A 16447-nucleotide genomic window follows, 5' to 3' on the forward strand; every position below is an offset into this window, starting at 1 on the left:
CATCTTCAATGGCGGTATATCGAGGTTTCCCGGCGCCTTCGTGTCGTGGATACAATACACCAAGTTAGCAAGGATACTGATTCTATACCTCTACCTCGGTAGCTGACACAGGCTTTTACTCCACAACAATGTCAGCCATGGCCTGTATCTCGAGTTATGTGTTTAGCATCTACAGATTCAACATGTCCTGTTCACTAATCATGTTCAAAATTGGACGAGACATTTGTCATGAGAATGTTTTGGTGTCTTGAAAAATACCTACTTGCACGCGTATAGGGCGGGCGGTCAGAATACCATGTACCTACCTGTTAGGTCAAATTAGGTGGATACAGCGTGTAAGCAGCAGAACGGGCATGAAAGATGGTATCAAATGCAATTGAGGCTGAGTCGAAAGCTGCACATCAGTGGGCCATTTCTGGGTTTCGTTTCCCATCTATAACAGCCTCTCATGCTAGTATCTTCAATCTGTCATTGCTTCTTCTTCTTCTTCTTCTTTTTTTTTTCTTATTCGTAAAACCCGCTTCTCATCAGGTTAGATTAGGCGCAATCACTAGGTATTCCCGAAACACCAGCTGGTCTTCTCTCCACCACCTGAAACTGCACATTCCATCTACAGCAGCAGCGTCCACACATCCCAATGGCCGAGGCTCTCGGCACCGCCATTGGCGTGATTGGCTTCATCGGCCAGCTCTTCGACGGCTGCGTCAAGGCCTACGGCTACTTCACCACGGCGGCCAACCTCGACGGCGACAGCCAGCGCATGCTGTGCAAGGTGCGCATCGAGGAGATGCGCCTGACCGTCTGGGGCCGCGAATGGGGCGTCGCCGAGGGCAAGTTTGACGCGCACCTGAGCGAGCGCAACCCGCAGCTGAGGGCGCTGGCGACGCAGATCCTGGAGCAGCTGCACGGCACCGTGACGGACTTTCGCAAGCTGCAGGACCGCTACGGGCTGGTGGACGAGGAGGCGGAGAGGAATGGCGATGATGACAAGAAGAGGGCCAATGGAGCGTCAAAGAGGAGGACGAGTGCGAGTGCGGGTGCGGGCACAAATGAGAGGAGCTGGAGGAGGGAGCTGGGGCTGAGGACAAAGTGGGTGATTGGAGGTATGCGAGCGAGAGCGAGGAGAATCTCATGACATATCATACACTGACATGGCCCCTGACAGACAAGGAAAAGTTCAGCAACCTGCTCAAAGACCTCAAAGGTGCGTACAAAACCCACCAGCCAAGAAGACGCACCACTAACATCCAGCCAGACTTCAACGACGGCCTCGAGCGCCTCTTCCCCCCCTCGCAGGTCCCCTCCTTCCAGCGCGCCTGGACTCACCAGCTGCTCGACCGCGCCCAGCGTGACCTCGCCGAGCTCTCGCTGCTCGAGAACGCCTCCTCGGGCATCTACCCGCAGCTCACAAACTCCGCCACCCTCAAGAAGCTGCGCATCAACCTCGACAGCAAGCCCCAGGCCTCCTTCAAGCCCACCTTTGCGCTCAAAGTCGGCCTCTCCTCGCTCGACATCAGCCACGTCGTCGAAAGGGGCAACAGCAGCACTCGGCGCCGGTGCCAGGGCCATCACGTCGCCGCGGGAGACGTCCTCATCGAGTGGGTCGACTACGACCGCGAAGCCATCGAGGAGCGCGTCGCCCATGTGCGCCGGATGGACGATCTGGCACGCATGATGCACTCGGCGTCGGAATGCCACCCGGACCTGCACAGCATCGACTGCCTCGGCTACACAGACGACGCCGCCAACAGCCGCTACGGCCTCGTCTACACGGCGCCGGCCTCGTCGCACTCGACGCTCAAGACGCTCATCTCCAGCCCGGACCTCAAGACGCCCGACCTCGACGAGCGCGTCCACCTCGCCCGCACCCTCGCCGTGGCCGTCTGGTCGCTGCACTCGCTCGACTGGCTGCACAAGTCGCTCTGCAGCTCCAACATCCTCTTCTTCCCCTCGGCCTTTTCCACCTCGGCCAACTCGCCCACCGCCTCGGCCGCCCTCGTCCCGGACATTTCGCACCCGTACCTCAGCGGCTTCGACGCCTCCCGCCCGGAGCTCGACACGGCGCTGTCCGTGGCGCCCAAGAATCCGTCCATTGAGGACCTGCACCGCCACCCGGGCTCCCTGCGCGGCAGCCCGCACATCAAGTCGTTTGACATTTACAGCTTCGGCCTGGTGCTCCTCGAGATTGGGCTCTGGAAGGTGCTGCAGGCGTACTACAAGGCGCACTACTCGGCCGAGCGCTGGCGCGACAAGGTCGTGCTTGCCGTGCTGGTTCCCGCGCTGGGCAGCAAGGTCGGCAAGGTTTACAAGGACGTTGTGGAAATGTGTCTGCGGGTGGATGAGGACATGACGAGCATTGAGGCTGGGGAGTTGATGGAGGAGGTTGTGAGCAAGCTGGAGAGCATACGGGTATAACGCGATTTATAATGACCGATGATGATAATGATTCAGCATAGCATGATACGCAATGACGGGATAGCAAAAGGCATATACAGCATATAGAAAGAGATAGAAGAGCCGGGATTGGTATAGTAAAAAGAAAATGCTAATGTTATGACTCTTGCAGATAGTATTTTTCATCCATAGTAACAAGTCACAAAATCATGAACCTTTATTTTTTGCAAAAACTCAGTTGACAATTAATTAGAAAAGTTTGATTTGAATATCATGCAACAAATTGATATATGAACAAACACCCTCCCGCCACCACTCCCCTTTGTTTCCATAGCCAAACAAGCAACCAACATCAGCAATATTGCATTACCCAAATCCTGAAAATTCCAACACTCAGTAGTCCAAGTCGGCAGTTGTAGTAGCTTAAAAAAAGAGGACAAAAGGTATTGAAGAGCAAGAAGAGAAGAAGAAAGAGAAAAAGAAGAGATAAGGGGAAAAAGAGCTGGATGAAACCGCAAAAAAAAAAAAAAAAAAAAAAAGGGGGATAACCAGTACCATGCTAGAGAAAAAAAACGTTAAGAGTAGAAAAAAAAAACCAATATACACCAGATTCCGTCCTTTGCCTTTCCGTCCATTGCGCCGTCGCCATCGTAGCTTTCTCGTTCCTCATTCCTCATTCTCTCTCTCTCTCTCTTGAGTGTACGTCAGCTCTCCATCGTCAGCTTTCTTCTGGCAACTTCAAGACAACAACTTCCAGCGTTGTAGTAGCAAGTGGTATTGGTGGTGGTGGTGATATGGTGGTATAAAAGTCAATCATCCTGCTTCTCGCCCGTCGCGCCTTGGAATACTAAAACGCCCGTGTATATGCATACGCATGAATCGCTCGTGATAGAATAAAACGTCAAGTCATGATCGTTAAGATGAAAAGTTTACAAGGTGCTCAGCCATTTCCCGGTGAATGGCCGCTCCGGCTCGCCGCCTCGTCACGGTCCCCTAGGACGTGCCCGAGACTCTTCGAGCAGTCGACGATGCCGCTGGTGATATGCCTGCCCCGGCGCTACCCACGCGGCCACTCGTCTTGCGGACACCAGCAGATTCCTTGGACCGCAGCGGTGAATCCGCCGCTTGCCGTCTCGCGCGCACCTTGGCAAGCGTGCCAGACTGGCTGGAGGGCCTTTCCGCAGATTTGGGCTTGACGGTGCCTATATTCTCGGCATCAAAAGAAGCGTCATTGTCAATCACATAACCTGCGTTCTGACTTGTTGACGTCTTTTCGGTATTTCGGTTGGATGACTGGGCCGCTTTGCGCTGCTTTCGCATCCGCAAGTGGTGCAGCTGCTCTTCCTCCGGCTCTGGGTTCCCCTGGGATCGACGTTGAGGCGGTGGCGCCGCAGCAGCCGCCTCTGCTGCTTGTGCCAACATCTGCTCCTCAGAGCCCGATCTACCATAGTGTTGGTAACGATCTCGTGCTCCCTTTCGTGGCTGGCCAGGTGTTGGCGCTGGTAGATAGTCCTCATGGACCCCGACATTGCTACTTCGATCGTGGTCCACCTCGCTGAGTGGTGTGCGGTTGGATGGGCTTCGGTTGGAGGGTGTCGTGGCCTGCAGGTTTCGCGAACTCTTGGTAGCTCGCATAGGTGTGCTCGGCACTTGGTGGCCACCAGCAGCAGCGGCGGCGGCAGCGGCAAACTCCCTTCTGAGCTTTCGCTCGATGCGCTCCTCGATCCACCACTCGCGGAATGTTCCCTGATTCAGATGCAGCCAGTGCTGCTGAGGCCCAACAACCATGCCAGGTCTCATAAACCGCATGAAAGAAATAACCTCGTTGGCGGTGAAACCATGGCGGTAGATCAGATAGGCGCCAATGAGGCAGCCAGTACGCCCCAGACCAGCCTTGCAGTGAACAGCCACGCCCCTCTTCTTGACGGTGATGGTCTCGTGGGCCATGCGAATGAACTTGCGAACCATGGAAAGAGGTGGGCAGGTTCCGTCATCGAATATCATGTCAATGTGCTGGATTCCCATGGACTCGAAATAAGACGGAGAGTAGAGATGTGAGTTCAACCGGACGACCAGGCCAATGTTGCGTTCGCTAAAGTGGGAGAGCACATTCTTGAAGGGCTGGGGAAGAAGCGGGTGATCTTCAACTGCGGCGACATCTCTAGGTAGCAGCGGATAGAGCTCGGAGCCTTCGGTAATCTTGGCCACCGGCGCGTGCTGGGGAGAGGCAAAAGCAAGGAAGTTGGGCGTGATCCAGTTGAAGTCGCCGTGCTCGACCCGCTCATACATCTCGTACTGGTCCAAGTCAAAGTTGTCCAAGTCGCAGCACTTTTCCTCCTTGGCCTTCCAAACGCCGTAGACTACATCTTGGACGCTGATTCCGTAGTCGGCCTGGCTGTAGCCGGCGTCTCGGAAGGGCATCAACGGAGGGTCGATCTGAGCAATCGGGGCCAAGGCCAGGTGAGGCGGCCAGTTTTGGATCAGAACCATGTAGCAAGCCAGCATGCAAGCAGCATTTGCGCGGCCTATCATGATTTGAATCCGTTAGTTGGGCCACTATGGAGCGCAGACGGTAGACTCACTTCTCGGGTCAGCGAGACTGTAGAAGACAATGGGCCGATCCCGGTTCTCCTTGGCGCCCAGGATATCGTGGAACTTGATGGCAAACCGGTACAGGTGGCCGATGTGCAGAGGGCCAAAGTCGTGGTGGAACGCGTTGTACAGCAGAGTGTCGTCGACGGTGAAGTAGCAGGGCGGGTTTTTGTTGGTCACCAGAGGCGCCGGAGCAGCGCCGTCGGCATATCGAGACGCTCGTTTCCGGGGCGATTCGGTGCCGGGCAGCGGCGTGTCTGGATCCGGGGTGCGCACGTAGGCGCCGAGATATAGTCGGTCTGTGAATCGAGCCAAACTGTCAGCGCCAGAAAAGAGTAGAATGCAATTGCACGCCGTCGAGAAGAAATCTCGGTAATTCGTTCAAAAACACATACCAGGAATGTATTCGACTACATGGCCCAGGTTCTGGGAATGTCTGGTAGCAGGAGCCATATTTCCAGGCTCGCTTCTCGCAGAGGGCAGCAGCAAATCGGTGTTTCAACAAACAATTCTAATATACCACAAAACTGTAAAATGCTGATTGAGAATGCAAAACGGGATACCGATGCGCACGCGGGTGCAGATGCGCAAAGCAAAAAGAACAAGGGAGATTAAAAAGCTGCGGTGAAGCTCCAAAAAAAAGGGTCGTGTGATCCGGTTAATGTAAACAACACAAACGACACTTTGTAAAAGGGGGGTTGGCTTCGGTGGGATTTTTTGATTTTATCAGAAAAAGAAATCCACCAAAGTAAACTCAATTGAAGCCACAATTACTCCACCGTCGATGAGTCTCTTCGTCTCGTCGCAAAGGGAAGAATTAATTCGTCGCGGGATAGCGGATATTCCGGGGTGTATGTGGTTGCGGCGACTGCACGATGGATACGCCTTTGCGGTTCTCCGTTTCTCTCTCTCTCTCGGTTTCCCGTCTCTTCTCCCGTCAATGCTATTCAACCAGAGAGCTTCCAAGCAAAGATATGACTTGGACAGCCAAGCCTTCGTTTGGGGAGGGAGGAGATAGGAAGAGGGTGGAAGGAGGAAAGGAAGAAGCCGTGAGCGGGAGGGGAAGCGAGAGGAGAGAATCAAGAGAAAAAGTGATGCTTGGAACCTGGTGATATGTATGGGCCGTCACGGTGTTTTTGTAACAGGGGGGGTGTTTAGCTGCAGATGTTATGCTTACAGGGCGCCTTCAGCCCCTATGAAGCCTGTTTCGCCAACGCCTAGAGCCAGCGCATGCGCTGTTATGGCGGGTCGCGGCTGCGTCGCCACGGCAACATCACAACATGGTCCAAGCTGATGCTCTGCTGGCACTCTGCTAGCCTTTGCGTTGCTGCTGCGGAGATACGTACCCCCGCCGCTGTGTGTGTCTTCTGCCCACAGTTGGGCCTCGACGCCTGCTCGCGCCACACTACTTTGTGGCTGATGCTTCCATTCCACGCGCACTACCCATCGTCACATCATCAGGGCGCAAAAGCTTCCATTTTCCCATTCCTCGCATACCAGACGCCGTCGACGACTGCAGATCCACAGCAACCGCCCCCCCGGTCTGTTATCCTGACGCGCATCAGCCACTCAGCTGCCATCGCTTAAAACCCTGTCGAACGAAACAAACGAAGACGAAGAAATAATTTAAAAAAGAGAGAGCGCAGAGGCCCGTCCTTTGTCAAACCAAAATCATCAAAGCACCAGCACAACAAAGAAAAAAAAAAAGAAGATTACCCATATCAAAACCAAGAAAGAAAAACAGAAACAAAGAAAAGAAAAACAAAACTGCGCCGTTGTCTCGGTCTCAATCAAATCACTCCCCCGCCGCTGGCCGGTTGTCCCGCCACAATGAGTTCCGATCCCAAGTTCCCATGCAGCATGCAAGTTACAATGTCCCCTCGTTTCCCTGCCAATCGATGATATTTTTAGTTCCAACTTTCCCCTCTCTCTCCAATAGGCATCTTCTCAATCTCTAACACTCAGAATCTTGGTTCCTCACAGACATCTGCAAATTCCCTTGCCCACGCCCCGACTCGCCTCCACGGCCCTCAAGGCCCTCCAAGTCGATCCCGAGCTGTCGCCCCTCGTCCAGAGACACTTCTCCATCGTCTCGACTTCGTCGACGGAGCCCGAGGAGAGTGCGCAAGTGCTGCGGGTGGAATACCAGGCAACGACGAATCGCATGCTGCGAGTTGCCGTCAACTCGTTCATGGAAGGCCTCAAGCTGGTCTTGGAGGTCATGGAACAACTAGACGTCGACGTTTTGGCGGCAGAGAGCAAGGCAGCAATCAAGTCTCCGTAAAAATATATCCCACAGCTGCCCCATGCCTAATACAATGTGAAACACCGCTATATACCTATACCATACCACGATGGCACTTGAGCAGTACCAACCACCTAGAACGAACGATACGACAATGTCGACTACCTCTCGATAGACATCATGAAAATTGTATGACGAAGAAATGATACGCCTTCAGTTGCGTAGTGATATTCAGGATTTTACTCTCCACAGAGTCTAGATTACACTATCATGCATATAATAAGATAATAAAGAAACAAAAAAAGAAGAAGAAAGCCAAATCAAGAGCGAAAACAAGAAACACGTCTCCCCATTTGACATCAATGCATACCAAGAAGAAAGAAAGTAAGAAAGGGGGGAATCAAACACTGAGAAATCGTGAAAAAGGCCACCCAAATATGTCATAATTCTTCCCCGTTCTTCCACTCCTTGCCAACCGGAAACACCACACGACGCAAAATCATGTATAATGATCGTATCCCATTAATAACACCTTATTCCCGCTCCAGCTCGTAATGCTTCTGCTCCACACATATGTATGCTCTCTGGTGTCAACGTCAGCTGGCCTTTTGAGGCTCGTCTGCTGCCTCGTTGGCCATTTTCATGTCTCCTTGGGCATCCGGTCCCCCGCCGGCGCATTGCTCCTCATTAATCATTGGCAGCGTCTTATCGACACTGCCGCCGTTTGATCCTGTCAGCTTCTCAAGCTGCTCTTTCAAGGCCTGAAGCTCTTGCTTCAAGTCCCCATTCTCCTTCTCGAGCGTCTTCATATGGACAATGGCATTTTCCACGACGCTGGCTTTGCTGTTTGACGCGTGAGCTTGCTTGCCGTCCTTTTGTTCGCTGTCGTCACCCGAAACTATCTTATTCTTGCCTTCCGGAAGGAGGCTTGCCATGATCTGCAAAGCAGAGTTGATTCGGTTACGGCGACCTTGTTCGGCGATTTTGTGTGATGTCCGCTTTGACGTGAGATTTGTCGACAGCTCGCTGGGGTAAGATACACCGGGGACTTGGTTGCCTTCCAAGATGTTTTGATAGTTCGATTTTGACATTAGCAGTCGCGACGCATGGTCCTCAACAGACATTCCAGGCGTGCCGGGAAGTAGGGGTTTGATATTGGGAGATATCCTGGGTAGCAAAGCCGGAGAGGCGTGGATCGAACCCGTAGACCGCTTACGGCTGTTGCGGGCGGAGAGCTGCGGTGTCTTTCGCTGGCTAGAGCTAGCTGGCCCAGGCAGTAGAACAGGGCTCTGGGTTGCTGACGATGTTCCTGTTGCTCTCACAATCGGTGAAGGCATAGACTGAAACGTGACTCCCTTGGATGCCGTGCTCGGCTCAGGTCGAGGAGTTTGGGAAGCAATTCGGACGTTGGCGAGGCTACCAGCCAGAGTCGGGTTCGATATTGATTCAGGAAGTTCAAGTGATTCGATATTGTCGGATAGCTGAGGCTCTTGATGGCTTGTTGTGAGCTTCTTTGTCTTGGAGGCAGGCAGCTTCATCAGCGAAGCTGGCGTGGCAGGGTGAGGGAGGTGCTGTTCTTCGAGCAGAGCAGTTGCGTGATTTGGCTGCATATTCGTCTGCGGCCTTATATAGGGCGATTTGCTCATTGAGCGCCTGGCGGGAATCGGGGGAGGAGGCATTTCTGAAAGGTTCTCTGGCGAGACGGATGCATTTTCGTCTGACCCATCAGTAGAAGCAGCAGGCAATGGAAGTAGCCCGTGCTCAATTTGCAGATTCCTCTCTTCAACTTCGCTCAGCACCTGGGATACCATAGCCGGGCTAGGGCCAGTCTTTCGTCTCAGTGGTTTCGAAATGGGTGAGCTCTTGACGCCAGGCTTACTCCTGGCTTTGGTGGCCTGTGTCTTTCTTGTCTTTTTTGAGAGGTCCAAGTTGACGGCAGGGACGATGAGGGGCTCGAGGTCCATGTCTATCGGTGAGTTGTTTGAGTGAGTGTTGTGGTCGTAGTTTGATGATGAATCATTCTGAGCATGGAGTGCTGGCGAAGTGAGGGGACTAAAGTACGCTCCTGGCACAGTAAAGGCACCATCCATATTGAAATGGGGATCCAGAGGGGTGACAGCAGGCGAGACAAGAGGTGTAAATGCCATCTAAGAATTATCCTGTTAGAAAATAGTTCCAACTCACCAGATCAAAAAAAAAAAAAAAAAAAAAAAAAAAAAAAAAAGGCAGAGGACAAGAAAAAGAGAAAAGAGAAGAAAAAATTGAAAATTAACAAAGGGTAACTCACATCCTGCTCGGCCAGCCGTTGATGGTAACCCCTATCATAGGCACCTCTTGACGGCATCTGCTCAGCCTGGGAGTAAAACTGGCCACTACCAGGCGTCATCTCCAGGCTCTGCGGTGTCGGAGGCACAGAATGGCCTTGGTTGACGAAGAAAGTGGCCTGCTGCTCCTGAAGTTGCCGCTGCTGTTGCTGGAACTTCTGCTGTTGGAGATACTGGATCTGGGCGTCGATGTTGGAAATCGCCTCGTGCGACGCTGACGCCGGCATCATGTGGGACGGCAGCGGCGCCATGGCCGGCGTGTGGTTCTGTAGCAAGCCGTCGCTTCTGGCGATCATGCTGGAGGGATCTGTGTCGCTCATGAGCGCGTCGGCCGTCTGTCGAGGCTGCGCCATGATGGAGTGGGAGCCGTCATCCTGGAAACCCTGGAAATCAAATTGCATTCCGTCGCCCATGTTGGCCATGCCGCTGATGTCGAGAAACTGCTGGAAGTCGTCCTCCGAGGCCGCGGCCATGGCCTGGTCCTGCGTATTCCACGTCGCAGAGCTCATCATGGCTCTGTGTTTGGAGGTGCGCCGAAATGGGGACCTCTCTGAATAAGAAAAAGAAGAAGAAGAAAACCCGCACCCTCGTCCGTAGCGATAAAGACCCAAATCAAAAGATATTCGGCGATCGAGTCCCAGCCCAAGGCGTCGTTGCGACACACCTTTTTCCCTTCACAGTAGTGTGCCCACAGTGCGAGTAGCGGTTCTCGGACACCGCTCTCCCGAGACTTTGTCTCTTAAAAAAAAAAAGCCAAAGGAGAATAGGCGGAGAAGAGAAAGCAAAGGCAAATAGAAATCCGAAAGAAGATGACGATCCCGCCGTTGGTTGAAGAAATGTCGGGGTAGCGAAGAGCGCTTCGGTCGGGGAGTAGCGGCAGCAAATCGGACAAAGGCCGTACCGCAGATAGGGCTCAGCAATTGGCGAATAGTGACGCAACGGTAAGGGGGTCGAGAAGTCGTTGGCAAGCCGGTCGCTGAAGCAGCATCTGGCGATGGTCAAGGCCGCAAGCACGACAGCGTCGATGGCCAGGAGAAGCAGCAACAGGGCGAATGAGGGATGAAGAAAAGGCCAAGAGCGCGAGCGAAGAAAAAGGCCCGGATGGGGTCAATCTCCGGGGCTGAGGAGAGAAAAAAAAAAAAAAAAGAGGCCACTGAGAGGCAGGTAACAGGGCCCGGCGGCACGTCTCTTGGTGCTTGTAGTGCCGTTCGCTAGCGATGCCAGTGCATGTGGTCAGTGTGGCAGCAGGTGGGGGATCGCAGCAGCGGATCTCGCGTGGCCGAGTGCTAGGGGGGACTAGCGGCCACAGCGGTGCCAGGTGCTAAAGAAGCTCGGCGCATGGCCCTGTCATTCACTGGACAGCGACAACTTTCTTTCTCTTCCAGGGCTCCTAAACTACTGCTGCAAGGTTTAGGTCGGCTGTCACGCCCAAAAAGGACTGGAACGATAGTGCAGACGCAGGACAAGCCGAGACGGCACTAACAGCACTCCAACTGCGGGCTGCAGGTTCTAGGACTATAGATGTGATCCTACAGCGCCCGAGAAGAGAATATAGAAGCCTGTGACCGCACTGTGGGAAGCCATCCGTGTTCCAGCTGCCCTCTTCCTAATAGGAGACTTGTCGCCTTCTAGGAGCGTTGAGCTCCAAGATGGGGTCCCCAGCCCAAATCCTTTGCCCTCTGCAGGCTATGCTCCACGGAGACTCCATAACACCTATACTGTATGTGCCTACGGGCCGAGTTCTGACTTGTAAGCGCTGGAGAAAATAATCTCAAAGGAAAAAAAAAGCATGGAACACGAAGGCCTCCGAAGCTGGCAGCGTTGCTAATGTCTGGACTACGCCGTATGCTATTACGGCCTGTGGGGAGAGCCGTCGCTCCTCGAGTCAGATCCATATAGGCTGGATGAATCAAGACGAGGCCTCTCCTATTCCGCATTCCACCACTTTACCAGGTAGGTATTTACTCGGCACTATCATCTGCGTTACCCGGTTAGTGCTGTTGCAAGGGGAGAAAAGGCAAGATGCCGAGAAGCAAGAAGATGGATTGAAAAGGTGACAGAAAACCCGGCCCTCCCCTGCATCTACATACGGCGGCATGGCCCTCGCCCAACACAACACACCAAACACAGCAGGCCAAGTCCAGCCCGCCCATTGGCTCGAATCTACCCTCCAGATCGAAGCCTGCCTGGCGACGGTGGCTTGTTCGCGATCACCAGATACCGCCCATATGCACGGAGTGCAAGGAATCTAAAAAGGGTTACCATCCAGCCCTCCATCTATGTACCCTCCCACCCGCGCGGCGCACTTTCCGGCTTGTCGCGAACTGAGAGCGCCCGTCTCTCCATCATGCTCCGGTTGCATATTAAATTCCTCATCCTCCCAGATTTGGAGCCAGCGGCCGGTAAACCTAGCCGAGGGGGGGCACTCGAGACCCTCTTCTTTTTTGAATCCAGGGTCGCTCGCTAGAAGTGGGGGTTCCAAGAAAAAAAAAACAGTGGGAAGCGGACCAAAAACCTCACCTGCGCATCTTTTTTCTCCTTCGGCGCTCGCTGTAATTCCCCGTGGAGCGTATTCTCGCCCTCGCACGTGGGCTTTGAAACCCCGCCAGAGCTCCAGCGCTGATTTATTTGTATCGATATTGAATTGTAGTAACGAGTATCAATGGGAAACAGGTACAGTGAGTTTATACAAGGACAAAGTCCAACGTCCGTGGCCATCAATAGCCGCATCTTGTCAAAGAGAAGGAAGAAATTAGCGCATACCCAGAGGACTACCCAAGGTTTCTAGACTCTTTACATGAGCCTTCTTTTCCTTCCATTTCGGCACTTCAACCTGTCCACCCCTACGAACCTTCAACACCGAAAAGCTCCTAAGAAATAAAGCAAAAGTATAATAAAGTGACAGGCGGCAGAACGGTAAAAAAAAAAAAAAAAAAAAAAAAAAACGAAGCAGAAGAGCACAAGCAGCGTTCCTTGCATTCTCCATATTCCTCGTTAGTGCCAAATAACACCTACTAGCATCCTGCGCTAGTGGCCATGGGACGAAAGCTATGGACGAAAAGAGCCCGATGTTGGTTTCTGCTGCATAACAGTCATTTATCACTTGTCTTTTTTCTCTCTTATTCCTTGCTTCTTCTACTTGTATGGGTAGTATGCATTACTCTATATTTCCCCTTTTGGACCGTATATTGCCATTTCAGAAGCATGAAGAAGCCAACAACTTACTTGTACAAGAAGCAAAGAAACAGATATCCACACAGTGGACAGCCCATCTCCGACCTCGTAATGCATTCCCTACAAAAGATTATCTCCATCTCTATCTCGTACGAGTCTCTGAAATGAGGCCCCGGCACAGAAAAGAAGAACTCGAGTCGCCACGGCACGGTACAGCACGCTCTAATAAGTCGTTCTAAAAATTTCATGTGATTGGATCCCCTTCATGTTGCCAATCAATACATCTTCACTCTCCCCACTTCCAAAAAAGAATGTCTGAGCTTGGCTCAACCAGGCCAAGCCCCGCTAGCTCGCTTGATAAGCTGATAGGCAAAACTCGAAGCAAGCTGAAGCTGCAAGCTGAAGCTGCAAGCTTATTTCCAGCTTCGCAAATCCCATTGGCCAGGGCCGTTTTATTCATTCTGCAAAGGCTGCAGCCATGCTTTTGACGTGCCGCATTCCGGCTGAATAGGTGCATGAGGCCTTCGGAACTCTCTGCACTCCAGTATGCAATGTGATGATCGCCTTATCGATAGGAGAGATGTCGCTGGAAGATCGCTCAACGTCACCTGCCTACATTTACTCAGATAACTTGCATATTCAGTCACTCACATTCACTATGCAGAATCGAGCCATTACTTAAGAACAACACACAGATTGTCATATTTTCTCCTACTCATCCTCTTCCTTCACCTCTCGACAGCTACCTACAGCTCAACATCCATACCCATGCTCCTAGCTCTATCAAAATCCCCCCTTCTTTCCATCCACCTCCTACCCCCATCATCAACTCTATCCACATCTACCCCATCTACCCCATCCGCACCAACATCTAACATCTACTTGCTCCAACTTCCATCCAGCGAATTACTTATAGGGAGGTGGTAACATCAATCGCAAGACACGCAAGGAAAACGGCCAAGCCCGGGCCTTTGCTTCTAGAATGTACAGAAAAGAAAATGAAAAAGAAAATGAAAAGAAAACAAGAGTATGAGTCCAATATGTCCAAACAGAGATATCGACGCCAAGCTATGTTGTGAGGCCAAGATAACGAACACGTATCTAGGCGTCCAGGCTAGCTCAGGTCGAGATTGCGATGCGTAGTGATTCCTTCAAAGGAACCAGCGCTTCCGGCAGTACAATGTCTATTACGAACACGCGAGTTTGCTCTGCTCCGGGCCGCGAGGAATATAAAACAAAAATTGAGATAGTGAGAGTGAGAGAAAATTAAAGCGGCATGCCGCTGAGAATACCGCGCCCAAAATAGATTCGAGGATATAAGCCGACCAATTCATCAAAAAAAAATTAATTTCGCTCAAAAGACTTTGCTCCATGATCATGTCGTTTGACTCACACCCGTGAATTCTCACCAAGGTTGAGCCAGCTCATGTCATTCGATGTCGACGCCGTGGCAAGCTTAGGCTGCTTGCTTACGCCCAGTCCTTGGGGCTGGGCGCTGGATACTATGCTGGGAGCATATGCACTGCTCGGAGCCCGGTTGGCACCCCAGGACTTTCCGGCATGCGTGGGATCCCACGACTCTTGGATACTCTCAGGAATGCCGCTTGAATAGCCCGACGACGTTGCTGAAAGTGCCGAGACTGCTGAGACAGGCCGCTCAATCTTTCCCGCCATGCCCTCTTTCCAAGGGATATCCGGGTAGGATGAAACCACAGGGCTTCCCGTATTGACTCTGTTCATCCCAGGAGGGGCTTCAAAGTTGAGAGGCGGAACCGTGGCTGAATCCTGCGTTGCTCTGGCATTACGTGTGGTAGGTGCTTGTGAGTAGTGAGACTGTGAGTAGTGAGAGCTTCGGTCCGATACTACCGTGGCTCTTTGTGCGGATACTTGTGCGGGTGCGGCGGGTGCGGGTGCTTGTGCTTGTGCAGGTGGCTGTGACGCTCCATATCCGAGAATGTTCAGCGCACTTCCTCCTGACCAGTATTTATTCCAGCCCGAACTTCTTCGAGTGCCATCATCTGCTCCTGCAAGCCCTTCTTGAGGTCGAAGCTCGGCGGCTGAATCGTCAAAAGGATCGCCCTTCTCGTCAGAAACGGAAAGAATAGGGGCCTGCTGTGGTTGGAGAATTGGCTTGCTAATCTGGCTCTTGAAATCGTTGCTGAGCTTTCTTGGCTTGTGCTGGCCCACGCGGCCCATCAAAATCGCCATTGAAGAGGTTGACTCTGAAGATGCCGTGTGCTGGTGGCCTTGGAACTGCTTTGTCACTTGTGGGGGAAGAGTACCTTTCGCAAACGTGCTCTGCGCAAAGACAGCATTGTTCTTTTCGTTGATAGGAGGCGTCTTTGGCTTTCCGGTTTCAGGGTGGAGCTGTTGCCTTCTGCGGCAGCGAAGAAGGAGAAGAATAAGACCAAGAAGCGCAAGGAATCCAGCAATGGTTCCGAGAGTGATGCCAAGAATTGCGTTGGAGCTAGGACCAGAGTCGTCACTCGCACTGCCGCTACCAGTTGGGAGGGCAGGGACAGACAAGTCAGATACACCAGCGGCTGCAGTCCCCGTCGCGGTGCCGGTGAATGAACCGGTAAACGAACCAGTTGTCGAAGGGGAATCCGTGGTCGCGGTCGAGGTGGAGTGTGTTGTCGACGTGTGCCGCGTGCTGGAGGTCGTCTTGGTCTTGGACGCCGTAGTTGTTGTTGATGATGAAGAAATATCTTGAATGGATATCTGCTGATCATCCAACAGAGCCTTCGCATCGACCCAGCCATTCTTGTCGGCATTGAAAATAGCAAGTGGAACCTGATCGTTTCCACCAGAAAAGACTACAGTGCCGTCGGGTGCCTGGGCCACGGCGAAATTTGTTCGAGTGGTAGTGGGGGCCAATGTTGAGTTGTAGTCGGGCCAGTTGCCCAGGGTCAACTCGCGCTGCTCGATGCTGCGTGCAGCAATAGGAGCTGAGCTGGGGAGGGGATTGCCGGCAGCATCTTGTACAATGGTGCGGGTGACGGCGTTGGGAGACTGTGACAAGTCAAAGGTATAAAGACTCTTGGATCCATCATCTCCAGAAATCAACGCAGCAGTCACCGAGCCTGAAGCCGTGTTGAGTGGCTTTGACAAGCCGGCACCAGAGTATCTCCAGCCGGCTTGAGGGTTGAACCAGTAGATGTTGCCGTCGACGCCGTCACCGCTCATCATGGCAGCATCACTGTTGGTCCAGCTCGTAAGGAAGGGAGAAATGGCGGGCGTGGCGCTGGATTGAAACGAACGAGCTGCGTACGGCTCAGAAGCCTGGATGGTGAATGTTTGTGAGGAGGGACCAGTGCTGCCGTCTTGACTACCGGCGTAAACCAAGATGACATCGTCGGCCTGGATATAGGTGGCTCCGTGGTGCAAACGGTTCTGCGTGACCGGAACCGAAGGGGTGATGGTTGTCCAGTTGCCCGTTGAAAAGGTGTATTTTTGGAGCCCATTATAGTCGCCTGCACCGGTTCCTCCAACAATGAAGAGGGCGGCATTGGCAGCATCATTGGGGTTGGTTTCGACGCAAGCCCCTCCAGTCACTGCCACTCCCTCAGGTAGCTTCTTCCATTCCGCGCCGCTTTCCAGAGACAGGGACAAGAATCCTTGGGGTGAGTATGAATAAAGCGTGTTGTCATAAATGACAGAGCACGAACCGTCCAAAGACGAAGGGGGTTTCGGTAAGGACATTGCTCTTCGATGAGGA

General features: G+C 52.8%; 5 protein-coding genes across 5 annotated transcripts; 2 read left to right on the plus strand and 3 right to left on the minus strand.

The window, feature by feature from the left end:
* The first annotated feature begins 408 nt into the window (after nucleotides 1–408).
* Nucleotides 409–2627, plus strand: TrAtP1_000835 (uncharacterized protein). Its single transcript, XM_014090817.2, has 3 exons — nucleotides 409–1103; nucleotides 1166–1204; nucleotides 1256–2627. Exons 1-3 carry the CDS (start codon nucleotides 638–640, stop codon nucleotides 2413–2415), a joined length of 1665 nt encoding a protein of 554 aa, XP_013946292.2. The 5' UTR covers nucleotides 409–637; the 3' UTR covers nucleotides 2416–2627.
* Nucleotides 2628–2671: 44 nt separating this feature from the next.
* On the minus strand, nucleotides 2672–6179 carry TrAtP1_000836 (uncharacterized protein). The gene is made up of 3 exons (XM_014090818.2): nucleotides 5382–6179; nucleotides 4977–5285; nucleotides 2672–4919 (listed from the first exon to the last, which is right to left on the minus strand). Exons 1-3 carry the CDS (start codon nucleotides 5437–5439, stop codon nucleotides 3388–3390), a joined length of 1899 nt encoding a protein of 632 aa, XP_013946293.2. The 5' UTR covers nucleotides 5440–6179; the 3' UTR covers nucleotides 2672–3387.
* Nucleotides 6180–6405: 226 nt separating this feature from the next.
* On the minus strand, nucleotides 6406–10681 carry TrAtP1_000838 (uncharacterized protein). Its single transcript, XM_014090821.2, has 2 exons — nucleotides 9519–10681; nucleotides 6406–9378 (listed from the first exon to the last, which is right to left on the minus strand). The coding sequence occupies exons 1-2, from the start codon at nucleotides 10065–10067 to the stop codon at nucleotides 7828–7830; spliced, it is 2100 nt and encodes a 699-aa protein (XP_013946296.2). The 5' UTR covers nucleotides 10068–10681; the 3' UTR covers nucleotides 6406–7827.
* TrAtP1_000837 (uncharacterized protein) lies at nucleotides 6817–7270 on the plus strand (the record flags this gene model as incomplete). The annotated part of the gene is made up of 2 exons (XM_014090820.2): nucleotides 6817–6848; nucleotides 6970–7270. The coding sequence occupies 2 exons, from the start codon at nucleotides 6817–6819 to the stop codon at nucleotides 7268–7270; spliced, it is 333 nt and encodes a 110-aa protein (XP_013946295.1).
* A 3437-nt stretch (nucleotides 10682–14118) lies between the features above and the next one.
* TrAtP1_000839 (uncharacterized protein) lies at nucleotides 14119–16431 on the minus strand (the record flags this gene model as incomplete). The annotated part of the gene is made up of 1 exon (XM_066110737.1): nucleotides 14119–16431. One exon carries the CDS (start codon nucleotides 16429–16431, stop codon nucleotides 14119–14121), a length of 2313 nt encoding a protein of 770 aa, XP_065966810.1.
* Nucleotides 16432–16447: the final 16 nt, after the last annotated feature.

This window comes from Trichoderma atroviride, chromosome 1 (genome assembly GCF_020647795.1).
Source record: "Trichoderma atroviride chromosome 1, complete sequence".
NCBI classification, from domain to species: Eukaryota; Fungi; Ascomycota; class Sordariomycetes; order Hypocreales; family Hypocreaceae; genus Trichoderma; species Trichoderma atroviride.

What these genes read in the sequence shown, in the direction of transcription:
- TrAtP1_000835 (XM_014090817.2), top strand. Translation starts at nt 638, where the DNA reads ATGGCCGAGGCTCTCGGCACCGCCATTGGCGTGATTGGCTTCATCGGC. An exon ending in GACAAAGTGGGTGATTGGAG is followed by an intron (nt 1,104 to 1,165) that starts GTATGCGAGCGA and finishes GGCCCCTGACAG; the next exon opens with ACAAGGAAAAGTTCAGCAAC. An exon ending in CCTGCTCAAAGACCTCAAAG is followed by an intron (nt 1,205 to 1,255) that starts GTGCGTACAAAA and finishes ACATCCAGCCAG; the next exon opens with ACTTCAACGACGGCCTCGAG.
- TrAtP1_000836 (XM_014090818.2), bottom strand. Translation starts at nt 5,439, where the DNA reads ATGGCTCCTGCTACCAGACATTCCCAGAACCTGGGCCATGTAGTCGAA. An exon ending in TGTAGTCGAATACATTCCTG is followed by an intron (nt 5,286 to 5,381) that starts GTATGTGTTTTT and finishes CTCGATTCACAG; the next exon opens with ACCGACTATATCTCGGCGCC. An exon ending in CAGTCTCGCTGACCCGAGAA is followed by an intron (nt 4,920 to 4,976) that starts GTGAGTCTACCG and finishes AAATCATGATAG; the next exon opens with GCCGCGCAAATGCTGCTTGC.
- TrAtP1_000838 (XM_014090821.2), bottom strand. Translation starts at nt 10,067, where the DNA reads ATGATGAGCTCTGCGACGTGGAATACGCAGGACCAGGCCATGGCCGCG. An exon ending in AACGGCTGGCCGAGCAGGAT is followed by an intron (nt 9,379 to 9,518) that starts GTGAGTTACCCT and finishes GATAATTCTTAG; the next exon opens with ATGGCATTTACACCTCTTGT.